The sequence below is a fragment of the Megascapheus bottae genome, chromosome 10 (assembly GCF_031878675.1).
Source record: "Megascapheus bottae isolate mThoBot1 chromosome 10, mThoBot2.hap1, whole genome shotgun sequence".
NCBI lineage: Eukaryota > Metazoa > Chordata > Mammalia > Rodentia > Geomyidae > Megascapheus > Megascapheus bottae.
The window spans coordinates 41,395,860-41,406,998 of record NC_143518.1 but is presented as its reverse complement, the minus strand read 5'-3'; the positions used below and the strand labels follow the sequence as shown (position 1 = coordinate 41,406,998).

The following is an 11,139-nucleotide window of genomic DNA, read 5'->3' as shown; positions in this document are numbered from 1 at the left end:
GCTCAGGGACAGTGCCCAGGCCCAGAGTTCAAACCCCATGACCCCCCCCCCCAAAGAATCTCACCAAGGTGGATATTATTTTATTTTTTTGCCAGTCCTGGGCTTGAGCTCAGGGCCTGAGCACTGTCCTTGGACTTTCTCAAGGCTAGGGCTCTACCACTTGAGCCTCAGCACCACTTCCGGCTTTTTTCTATGTATGTGGTACTGAGGAATCGAACCCGGGTCTTCATGCATGCTAGACAAGCACTCTACCACTAGGCCAAACTCCCGGCCTAAGGTGGATATTATAATCCACCTTTTTCCCCTTAGAATATAGGCTCAGGGAAGTTCAGTGACTTGCCCAAAGTGGTCTTATGGTAAGTGGTGGCGCCACATCCCCATCTAGTAGCTGTCACACAATTCCATGCCGTCTTTATGGTCACATAAACCGCGAATGAGCCTGAGAATCCTCAAACGTCCATGGGCCCTAAGGCACGAGCCCAAATCTCCTTAGAAGATATAGTTCAGTGGAAGCGTGCCTCAGCTTGTTCTTGGCGCGCTCCGGCCCGGCTCGCCTAGCATGCACGAAGCCCGGGGTTCGATTCCCTGGAACCACATACACAGAAGAAGCCACAAGTGGCGCTGTGGCTCAACTGGCAGAGCGCCAGCCTTGTGCAAAAAGTGTCCAAGGGCAGTGCCCAGGCCCTGAGTTCAAGCCCCAGGGCTGGGAAATTACAAGTGAAAGCCACGGCCACTGGGAGCCGCTGCGGGCGCGGAGAGCTCGGGCCGGCTCCGGGCGTCAGGCTGCAGCCGCGGCCGCGGGTTCCGCGAGGCGCGCGGGCTGGGGGCGGCGGGCGAGCCGCGCGTCTCCCTCCCAGCCCCGCCCTCTCCCCGCCCCCGGAGGAGGGGCCGCGCGGCGCGGGAAAGCTCAAGCTGCATGCTGTCCTCAATCCGTGCGGAGGAGGGGGTCAGGAGCTCCTCGACGCCCAGTGCGCCCGGGGTCCCTCCCTTCCAGCGCGCAGGAGCCCCGTCAGTGCGCGTCCTTTAGGTCCCTCTGGCGATGGTCCGGGCCACGTCACCGCCCCGACTTCCGGTTCGCCAGCCGGTCCCCGCGCCAGGTCCCGATTCCTTCCCACGTTCTAGACGCCAGGCGCGGGCCGAGGTCTAGGGAGGAGCTGGCCTGCTGGAGGAGCTGTCTAATCTCCCCAGAGTTTAGGACGATTCCCGGGGACGAACGCGGGGCGCGGGCCAGCCAGTGACGTAATGTTTGGGGTGGCGTCTCGTTTCCTGACCGCTGCACCGCGCCGCGGACCTGCGGGTTTAGCTGGAGGAAAAAGGCACGAGCAGGTCTCGGCACCTCGGTCCCACCGGGGGTCGGCGAGGTTCTCAGCGTGCTCACCGCACGCAAACCAAGGGTTCTGTAGAGCCCCAGCTCCCAGCTACGGGCGGCCAATGGGAGTGAGGGGGCGGACACGCACCTGGATAGTCGCCCCTCCCGTCGGGAAGCCGAGCATCTGGCTGGCTTCTTCGAGAGCGACAGTCGTGGCGCCCAATCGCTGTAGACATGCGCAGAGCGGGCAGGTGGATTCCAGAGTAGCCAATGGGAAGAGTGTTCTTCAGGAGGCCTAGGCCTCCCGGCCCAATGAGAATAAGAGGACTGTGCGGGGCTAGTTCCGAGCGGCAGTACTTAAGGCCAACCCAGCGCGGAGATGGGCGGGGCGCGGGACTGAGTGACAGAGATGGTAGCCAATGGCGAGTATGAAAGCGGGCAGCGCTGTCCAGGAGCGCGGAGGGAGCCAAGGGAGAGAGGAGGCCGAACCCGAGAGAAGCAGGAAGTAGCGGTGGCCGCGGGGAGGGCGGCGGCGGAGACAGCAGCGGTGGCGGCTGCAGCAGAGTCGAAACCGCCGGGTCTGAGCCCGCACTGGAAACGGAACAAGTAAGCATGCCTGGGGTAAATACCCGCCCTTGGCTCCGCCCCCTGGGGGGGCGGGTGGATGCCCCCGCCCCTCCCCCACTTGGTCAACTACCCCCCTCTCCGCGCCGCCCCCTGGGGCGGCTTCTAGGAAGGCCCCGACACCGCCTTCATCACCTGGGGCGGATGGTCCAAACTCTCAGCTTGTTGAAAGCACCATCCCTAGCCAGGTAAACGTGGAAAGGAGGGCCAGGGACCCCCAAGTCCCGGCGCCCCATAGTCGTAGAGGCAATGAAGTGCAGTCCGGGGACTGCAGGCTGCGGGATGTCGCGACCTAAAATGGTGTCCGTGCCCGGGGATGGGGGCGGGGGAGCCGCGCCGGGGCTCGCGCCGAGCCTGCATCCCAACTGGGCGCGGGGCAGCGCCGGGCCCGGCCGCGCTCGGGCTGGCGCCGGGGGTGGGGGGCGCCGCGCGCCGGCATCACTCCCCGGCGTCCGCGCTCGGAGGGGCGGGGGCGCGATCTGAGCTGGGACAGACCCCGACCGCAGGGCTGGGAGTCACGCGGGGACGGCCCCCTCCCCTTTTCCCACTTTCCCTGCGCCATTCCCCCCTCCCTCCCCACCCCCGTCCTCAACTCCTGGTAGTTCAGCGCCCGAGGTGCTGCGCGGCAGCTTCCGAAGGGCCTGGCCTGGCCAAGGCCCTGTCTTCACTTGGCGGCGAGGGGAAGTGGAAGAAATGCCGCCCGCCTCAGTTTCCCCGCTAGCTTATTTCCCCCTCCCCCCCGCCCCCGTACATCCCGTCCCCTCCTCACATCCCCAGACTTGGCTCCTCGCGCCAGCCCTCGGCAGATGGCAGAGACTTAATTCCGCCCGCTGCCCGGCTTGGCCACAATAATCGCCCCCGGCCAGGCGCCCGGCCGGCCCCTTGCCCTTTGCGCAGCAGGCCCTGGCCCCGGGCTACCCAACCCCGGTGTGTTCACCCCTGACTGTTAAGCCCTTTCTCCTGTGGCTTTGAGGAGCACAGGGAGAAGGGGCGGGCGAGGCGGGAGCCCCGGAGACCCGGCACGGCAGCCGCAGAAAGGCCTGCGCTTTGGAGTTGGGGAGCCTCCACTGGTTGGACGGCTGTTTGCTCCAGGTGGCGATGGGATGACCTCTAAGTCACTGGAACGCCAGAGACGCAGATGGTTAGAAAAGGCAAGTTAGCAGGTGTTTTCTTATAGTGGGCAGTGGCCCATGCTCCACCAGCCCCCTTTGCTGGGGGTGGAATGGAGGATAGCCCAGGACTCTCCTTGTGGGAAGGGACCCAAGCAAAGGAGGGCCCTAGCGACTGATCAGGGCCAAGGCAAGGTCTTTGTTTGAACCCAGAGTCTGCAGAATTAAGTAAGGTGGGGGGCGGGTGCAGGGTGGACTCCTTTTTCCTCCTGTAATTGCTACCTATTTCCCTAACCCCCTCCTTGGTTTGAGCAATGCCAGCCTTCACCTGCTGGGACTATCCAGGTTTTGAAGGATGGAAAGAGGTGAGAGAATTGGCCCTGGGAAATGGCTTGCACCCTGGGCAGGGACTGTAAAGATGGACTCGTTCAGTTGGTTCTTTCTAGATACAGAAACTCTTAATGGGGAGGAACTGGGAAGAGCTTGCCCTCTTGTTAAATGTCCCATAAGTTCTTGCAGTTGTGTGTGTGTGTGTGTGTGTGTGTGTGTGTGTGTGTGTTTGTGTGTGTTTACACTGGGGGGGGAGAAGGGGAGTGAAATTTTTTAGATTCTTGTTGCCAAAGGAAGATCAACTTTGATTTAGGGGGATGACTTGGTTGAGGACACCAAGAGCAGAAATGACAGGGGAAGGGAACCAGCTTTCCTCATTGTGGCAGTTGTGCTCGATATTCTTATACCCTAGAGTTTGGGACCTGAGAGAGCAAGATGGGGAGGAGAGAGGAGGCACTCTGGGGAAGGTAGGTGAGCAAGCAGCAGGTGTTTGCGACCGGAGAGGAGCGAGGCCCTTGTGACCTGGCTGCTGTCACCATTTTTCCCCTTCTGACATTCTTCTTTGTTTCTTTTTGTTCCTGTGTCATATTCTTTCTATCTTTGTCTTCCTAGTTCATTTTCAGATGCCTCTGGTCGCCACAGGTGTTCGCCTCTGACCTTATGTGACCCTGACTCTTGTCTCTGACCCCAGGCCTAGTTGTCTAATGGATGGTCCTTCCCTGCTTCTCCTTGGCCTCACATGTACTTGTTTGGCTCAGGATAATAGATTGTATCCTGATTTTCATATTCACAATTTCATGTGCTTAGAATAACCTTGTGATAGATAAGTCACCTGTCCCCTCTTTCATATAGTAAAAGTCAGGCATTTGCTTATGGAACAGCGTTGGGATAAAACTAAACTGGAAAAATATCCCAGGTCTTGGCTTTAGTCTTTGCATTTTATATGGATGGCTTTTCAAATCTCTATGAACACCAAATCCCATGAAGAGTGAATTGACAAATAAACCCTTAGACCTAGAGCACTGTCTCAGTCCTTCTCTTTAATAATACTGGTGACTAGTGGTTTTCTGTGTTGAACACAGGAGGGAGGAGCTAGATTAAACCAAGTTGCTCACTGATTTCCCCTGTATTTCTTTTTCTTTTCTTTTTTTTTTTTTTCCAGTCCTGGGGCTTGAACTCAGGGACTGCGCATGTCCTTGGGCTTTTCTTCAAGGCTCTACCACTTGAGTCACAGCACCATTTTGGACCTTTTCTATGTATGTGGTACCAAGGAATTGAACCTGGGTCTTCGTGCATGCTAGGCAAGCACACTGCCCCCTTTCTTTCTTTCTTTCTTTCTTTCTTTCTTTCTTTCTTTCTTTCTTTTCTTTTCTTTTCTTTTCTTTCTTTTTTTTTTGGGGGGGAGGTCAGTTGTAGAGCTTGATTTCAGAGCCTGGACGCCATTCCTGAGCTATTTCGCTCTAAGTTAGCACTCTACCACTTTGAGCCACAACTCTCTCTGCTTCTGGTCTTCTGGTGGTTAATTGGAAATAAGAGTCTCTCAGTCTTTCTGCCCAGGCTGGCTTTGAATTGTGATCCTCAGATCTCAGCCTCTTGAGAGTAGCTAGGATTACAGATGTCTAACTTCTATATACAGATGTCATCAGTGTCTAACTTCTATATATTTCTGAGAATCTCTCTTTCTTATTTTCTCTATTAGTGCTCTTATGTGCCAACTGATTTGGGGTTTGGCACCCTCAGTGGCTCTCTGGGATCTTGTAATATGGTGAAGATGTATCAAGTTGGAGGGGCTGAGTTTGGAGATCCTGAAGGAGGAGGGCTAAGGTCTCTATTCTACACATGTCAGTTTCTCCTTTCTCTTCCTATTTTCACCAGGTCTGGGGTGTGCTGCTATGGGGGACATGAAGACCCCTGATTTTGATGACCTTCTTGCTGCCTTTGACATTCCTGATATTGATGCGAATGAAGCCATCCATTCTGGGTCTGAAGAAAATGAGGGGCCAGGGGGCCCAGGGAAGCCAGGACCCAATGTAGGAGGTGAAACTGAAGGTGCAGCCACAGCAGCTCTTGAAGATGACTCTGAAATTCCAGTCTCTGACCATGGGCTGTCGCCAGTGGACACTTCTATAGTCAGCGTCATTGTCAAGAACACAGTGTGTCCTGAGCAGCCCGAGACTCTGGCTGGGGGTTCAGGAAAGGAAGAGATGCCAGTTGGGGAGGCAACTAAGGAAGGGACTGTGGGTCCTTGTCTCATGCAAAATGGCTTTGGTGTGCCTGAGCCATCCCTCCCAGAAGCCCCCGGTTCTCCTGCTCCTCCCACTGGGGATACCTGGAAAGACAAAACTATGGAAGGCAAAGCTCCCTTGGACCTCTTTGCTCATTTTGGACCTGAACCGGGCGAGCACCCGGATCCGCTGCCTCCTGTACCTTCACCCCCTCAGGATGGGGACATGACCCCACCTCCTTTCCCTTCTTCCTTTGAGCTAGCCCCAGAGAAGAGCCCAGTCCTTGTCGCACCTAGTTCTTCCCTGCCACTGGGGACCCTGAAGCAGGAAAGCTGCAGCCCTAGTCATTCCCAGGGCCTAACCCAGAGAGGCTCAGGCTGCAGTGCCGAAGCCACACGAGTCCCATCCAGTACCTCACCTACCCAGGTTGCTGGGGTCTCCTCCTTTAAACAGTCTCCAGGGCATCAGAGCCCACCTGCCTCCCCCAAAGTTCCCAGCTGTAAGCCCTTCAAGGAAGAAGATGAGGAGCCAGTGGAAAAATCGCCCCTGAGAAGTCCCCAGAGCCCCTCTAGTGGCGCTGATGCTGCAGATGAGGACAGCAATGACTCCCCTGCCTCCTCCAACTCTTCCAGGCCCCTTAAAGTACGGATCAAGACCATTAAAACATCCTGTGGCAATATCACAAGGACTGTAACCAGGGTCCCCTCTGACTCTGATCCTCCTGTCCCCTTGGTTGAAGGGGCCTTCCTGGCAGAAGCCAGCCTCCTGAAGTTGTCTCCTATCACTCCAAACCCTGATGGTCCAAAGGTGGTGAGTGTACAATTGGGTGATGGCACTAGACTAAAAGGCACTGTGTTGCCTGTGGCCACCATCCAGAATGCCAGCACTGCCATGCTCATGGCAGCTAGTGTGGCTCGAAAAGCTGTGGTTCTGCCTGGGGGAACTGCCACCAGCCCTAAGATAATTAAGAATGTGCTAGGCCTGGTGCCCCAAGCTCTGTCCAAGGCTGATGTACGAGCAGGGCTGGGACAGAAGCTAAATGGTACCTCTGTGATGATGGTGCAGCCTTCAAAGCCTGTTGCTGCTCCAGGTACAGCAAGTAGCACAGTGATCTCACGAACTCAGTCCAGTCTGGTGGAGGCCTTCAACAAAATCCTCAACAGCAAGAATCTGCTGCCTGCCTATAGACCAAACCTAAGTCCACCAGCTGAGGCTGGACTGGCCTTGCCTCCGACAGGCTACCGCTGCCTCGAGTGCGGGGACGCCTTCTCCTTGGAGAAGAGCCTGGCACGACACTACGACCGCCGGAGCATGCGCATCGAGGTCACCTGCAACCATTGTGTCCGCCGTCTGGTCTTCTTCAACAAATGCAGCTTACTCTTGCATGCACGCGAGCACAAGGACAAGGGGCTTGTCATGCAGTGCTCACACTTAGTCATGCGACCTGTAGCCCTTGATCAGATGGTGGGGCAGCCAGACATCACACCCCTGCTGCCTGTGGCTGTGCCATCTGTTCCTGGACCTCTGACCTTGTCTATCTTGGGCAAGGGTGAGGGGGCCATCACCGCCTCTGCCATTACTACAATTGCCACTGAAGCCCCTGTGCTGCCACTCTCCACAGAGCCACCTATTGTCCCTGCCACCTCCACTTACACATGCTTTCGCTGTCTGGAGTGCAAGGAACAGTGCCGGGACAAGGCTGGCATGGCAGCCCATTTCCAGCAGCTGGGGCCCCCTGCACCTGGGGCCGCCAGCAATGTGAGTTGACTTTCCCAGCCCTTCTCTGGGGGGGGGACAGCAGACACTGAAGATAGGCTCTAGGAAGGCATTGGGGCTTGGTTTGGAGAAATAATGGAGATTATGGCTCCCTCATCTACCTAACCTTGTTTAACCTCCTTAACAGATATGTCCCTCCTGCCCCATGATGCTCCCCAACCGATGCAGCTTCAGCGCTCATCAGCGCACACACAAGAACCGAGCCCCCCACGTCTGTCCTGAGTGTGGAGGCAACTTCCTGCAGGCCAATTTCCAAACCCATCTGCAGGAGGCCTGTCTGCATTTCTCTCGCCGTGTAGGATACAGGTACCTTGTACCCTTCTCCCCCAATTGAGCTTCAGGCCCTCCTTTTAGATGACCTCAAGCAAAGCCCACCTCTCTCTTCCCCTCGGAGTCCCTGGGGGAGAGCAGGTGATCCAGAGTGACAGCCTCAGGTTTCCCTAGGGTCTTTAGCTCTTCCCTTTTTTTTTTTGGTCTTGCCTTTTTTTTGGTAGTGAGAATCTAACCCAAGACATTTACTTGCTAGGCAAGTGCTTTGCCATGGAGCCCATCGCAACCCCTTGCCTTTCTTTTTCTTTTTTTTTGCCAGTCCTGGGCTTGAGCTCAGGGCCTGAGCACTGTCCTTGGACTTTCTCAAGGCCAGAGCTCTACCACTTGAGCCTCAGCACCACTTCCAGCTTTTTTCTATGTATGTGGTACCAAGGAATTGAACCCGGGTCTTCGTGCATGCTAGGGAAGCACTCTTACCACTAGGCCAAACTCCCGGCCCTTGCCTTTCTAGCTTGTTCATGCTCCATTGCTGATTTCTTTGCTGGAGTCTCCTCAGATCTAGGAGGATAAGTTTCAGGTGGGGATGTGGGCCTGGGGGTGGCCCTCGCCTCACCACAGTGCCTTACACTTCCTCCACAAGGTGTCCCAGCTGCGCAGTGGTGTTTGGAGGTGTGAACTCCATCAAGTCTCACGTCCAGGCGGCACACTGTGAGATTTTCCACAAGTGCCCCATCTGCCCCATGGCCTTCAAGTCTGGCCCCAGCGCCCATGCCCACCTGTACACCCAGCATCCCAGCTTCCTCATGCAGCAAGCCAAGTGAGGCCTGGCGAGAGGGCGTGGAGGGGAGGGGCAGGTGGGAGGGTAGGATGAGGGAGGGGCTCCACCTGTTCCCTCCTGATGTCTGCACTGTCCCTCCCGCCTACAGGTTGATCTACAAGTGCGCCATGTGTGACACAGTCTTCACCCACAAACCCCTCCTCTCCGCACACTTCGACCAACATTTGATGCCCCAGCGCGTCAGTGTTTTTAAGTGCCCGTCTTGTCCTCTGCTCTTCGCCCAAAAAAGGACCATGCTGGACCATCTCAAGGTATAGGCACCAAGAGCGAGGGGATAACGGGTGCTTAGCTGGATTGCTTGACATGGACTAGGTCTGCACAGCCCTCCCGCAGTAGGGACAGGACAGGAGGACTTCGGCAAAATCAGTCCTTTCCCACAACAGCCACCTGCTTTGTGTCTTTCACAGAACACCCATCAGTCTGGACGTGTTGGGGAGGATACTGCTGGGAAAGGGGGTGCAGGCTCTTTTCTCACTCCCAAGACAGAGCCTGAGGAGCTGGCTGTGACTGGGGAAGGGGCAGCCCCTGCTACTGAGGAATCTTCATCTTCAGAAGAAGAGCCGCCCAGCTCTCCCTCACCCCCTCGCCCCACCAAACGGCCCAGGAGGGAACTGGGAAGCAAAGGGGTCAAAGGTGGGGGTGGGGGACCTGGAGGCTGGACCTGTGGCCTTTGTCATTCCTGGTTCCCTGAGCGGGACGAATATGTGGCTCACATGAAGAAGGAGCATGGCAAAGTGAGTGGGCCCTGGCTGGGTTGGCCTAGGCTGGGCTAGGAAGCCCCATGGTTGGCTGTGTGGTAATGGGGCAGGGCTCCTAAGCCTGGCTCTGAAATCTCTCACCCTCTGCTCTCCTAGTCAGTGAAGAAGTTCCCCTGTCGTCTATGTGAGCGCTCCTTCTGCTCTGCCCCCAGCCTGAGGCGCCATGTCAGGGTCAATCACGAGGGAATCAAGCGAGTTTACCCATGCAGGTAACCTTTGCCTCCCACTCCTTTCCAGCCCAAGAACCCAAGAGTGCTTTCCTGCCTGCCTCTTCCTTAAGGGGGTGAACAGTTGAGGCCCCCCTCTGCTCTGGCAGAGGTGCTGTGTGCCTTGGCCTTTGAGTTCTACCTGTGGTGCTGGTCTGTCCTCTCCCATTCTAGGTATTGCACAGAGGGAAAGCGCACCTTCAGCAGCCGCCTGATCCTCGAGAAACACGTCCAGGTCCGGCACGGCCTGCCCCTGGGGGTCCAGTCAGGGAGTACCATGGCTCGAGGTTCTGGTGCCAGAGCCCAGGTAGGCAGAGGCCAGTATGTATTGAGATGAGTAGGAGACCAGAGGGTGCGGACTCTGGTCTCAGGAAGCTGGGTGAGGGTACCAGAGTGAGGTTGGTGGTAAGGCCCCATGTCTCCTGTTCCTCTCCAGGGACCAGGACGGAAGCGCCGTCAGTCTTCTGACTCTTGCAGTGAGGAGCCTGACAGCACAACACCGCCAGCCAAGTCCCCTAGGAGTGGCCCTGGGTCAGGTGGCCAGGGTCCTGCACGTTATCGGAGCAGTGGCTCAGTGGAACAAAGCCTCGTGGTGGGATTGAGGGTGGATGATGGAGCCCAGCAGTGCCTGGACTGTGGCTTGTGCTTTGCCTCCCCAGGCTCCCTGAGCCGGCACCGATTCATCAGCCATAAGAAGAAACGGGGTATGGGTAGAGCCAGTGCCCTGGGACTGGAGGATGGGGAGGAAGAGGCTGCTCCCCCAATACGGTCTGACGTGGAGGGTGGAGAGTCACTGGCGCCTGCTTCGGGAGGCCCACTCACCTGTAAGGTCTGTGGCAAGAGCTGTGACAGTCCACTCCACCTCAAGACCCATTTCCGCACGCACGGCATGGCCTTCATCAGGGCTCGGCAGGGGGGCAGTGGGGATAACTAGGCCCCAGGCTGGGACTGGCCAGCCCTCCCCTCCTCCTCCCCTTGGGCAGGGAGCTGGGCTTTCACTGCTGCTGCCCCCACTCCCTGGGCTGGGGGATTTAACATTCACATTCTGTACAACTTCTCCAATCCTGAAGGAAGAAGCTTTTGAGGATTGTAGTTTTTGTGACCTCCCCTCCCTCGGGTTTGGCCCTTGGGTCCTAGTCAAATGGGCCTTCCATTCCTTCTTTCTGAACCCAACACTAATTATGTTCCTGCTGCAGACCCTCAGTGTGTGACTGAGGATGGGACCTTGGTAAAGCCTGCTCGACAGGCACAAGGAAGGACTGGTGGCCGGGGTGGGGGCTGGACACAACCTTCCGGAATTCCTTCAGGGCAGACTAGGATTTGGTTCTCTGGGCTAGGTCCTGCCCCAGCACCCTGGCACTCACACCTCCCCCACTCTGCAGTGCCTTTTATTTTTTTGCTCCAGGAGTTCAGCTGGGAGGCTGGTGGGGCTGAGTCCTGTCAAAGGGGGTCCAGGGAGAGGAGGAGACAGGCTTTCAGGAATCCTTCATTCTTGTGATAATAATACTAACTGTGGGAGAAAACAGGACCATTAAAACTGCTCGTGGTTTAATCCCCATTCAGGTTGCTCTTTTTGTAGGATTTGGACAATGGACTTGACCACCGGGAGGGGGTGGAAGCAGAATGGGGAGGTGGTTTCAAGCAAGCTTTCCCACCTGCTGTGTGTGGTGTCCTCTGAATCTTGGATGCAGTTC

General features: G+C 56.8%; 1 protein-coding gene across 2 annotated transcripts; it reads left to right on the top strand.

Annotated features, from left to right (window-relative positions):
* The first annotated feature begins 1,791 nt into the window (after nucleotides 1–1,791).
* Nucleotides 1,792–10,996, top strand: Znf687 (zinc finger protein 687). 2 transcript variants are annotated; one of them, XM_090341015.1, is made up of 9 exons: nucleotides 1,792–1,915; nucleotides 5,248–7,355; nucleotides 7,501–7,679; nucleotides 8,284–8,460; nucleotides 8,570–8,732; nucleotides 8,889–9,215; nucleotides 9,336–9,448; nucleotides 9,620–9,752; nucleotides 9,882–10,996. In XM_090341015.1, exons 2-9 carry the CDS (start codon nucleotides 5,265–5,267, stop codon nucleotides 10,377–10,379), a joined length of 3,681 nt encoding a protein of 1,226 aa, XP_090197141.1. In that variant the 5' UTR covers nucleotides 1,792–1,915; nucleotides 5,248–5,264; the 3' UTR covers nucleotides 10,380–10,996. The 2 variants fall into 2 exon arrangements, with proteins under 2 accessions (XP_090197141.1, XP_090197142.1); XM_090341016.1 differs by lacking the exon at nucleotides 1,792–1,915 and adding an exon at nucleotides 2,083–2,121.
* Nucleotides 10,997–11,139: the final 143 nt, after the last annotated feature.

Coding starts and splice junctions, on each gene's coding strand:
- Znf687 (XM_090341015.1), top strand. CDS start 5,265: ATGGGGGACATGAAGACCCCTGATTTTGATGACCTTCTTGCTGCCTTT. Junction 7,356..7,500: donor CACCTGGGGCCGCCAGCAAT/GTGAGTTGACTT, acceptor CCTCCTTAACAG/ATATGTCCCTCCTGCCCCAT. Junction 8,461..8,569: donor TTCCTCATGCAGCAAGCCAA/GTGAGGCCTGGC, acceptor TCCCGCCTACAG/GTTGATCTACAAGTGCGCCA.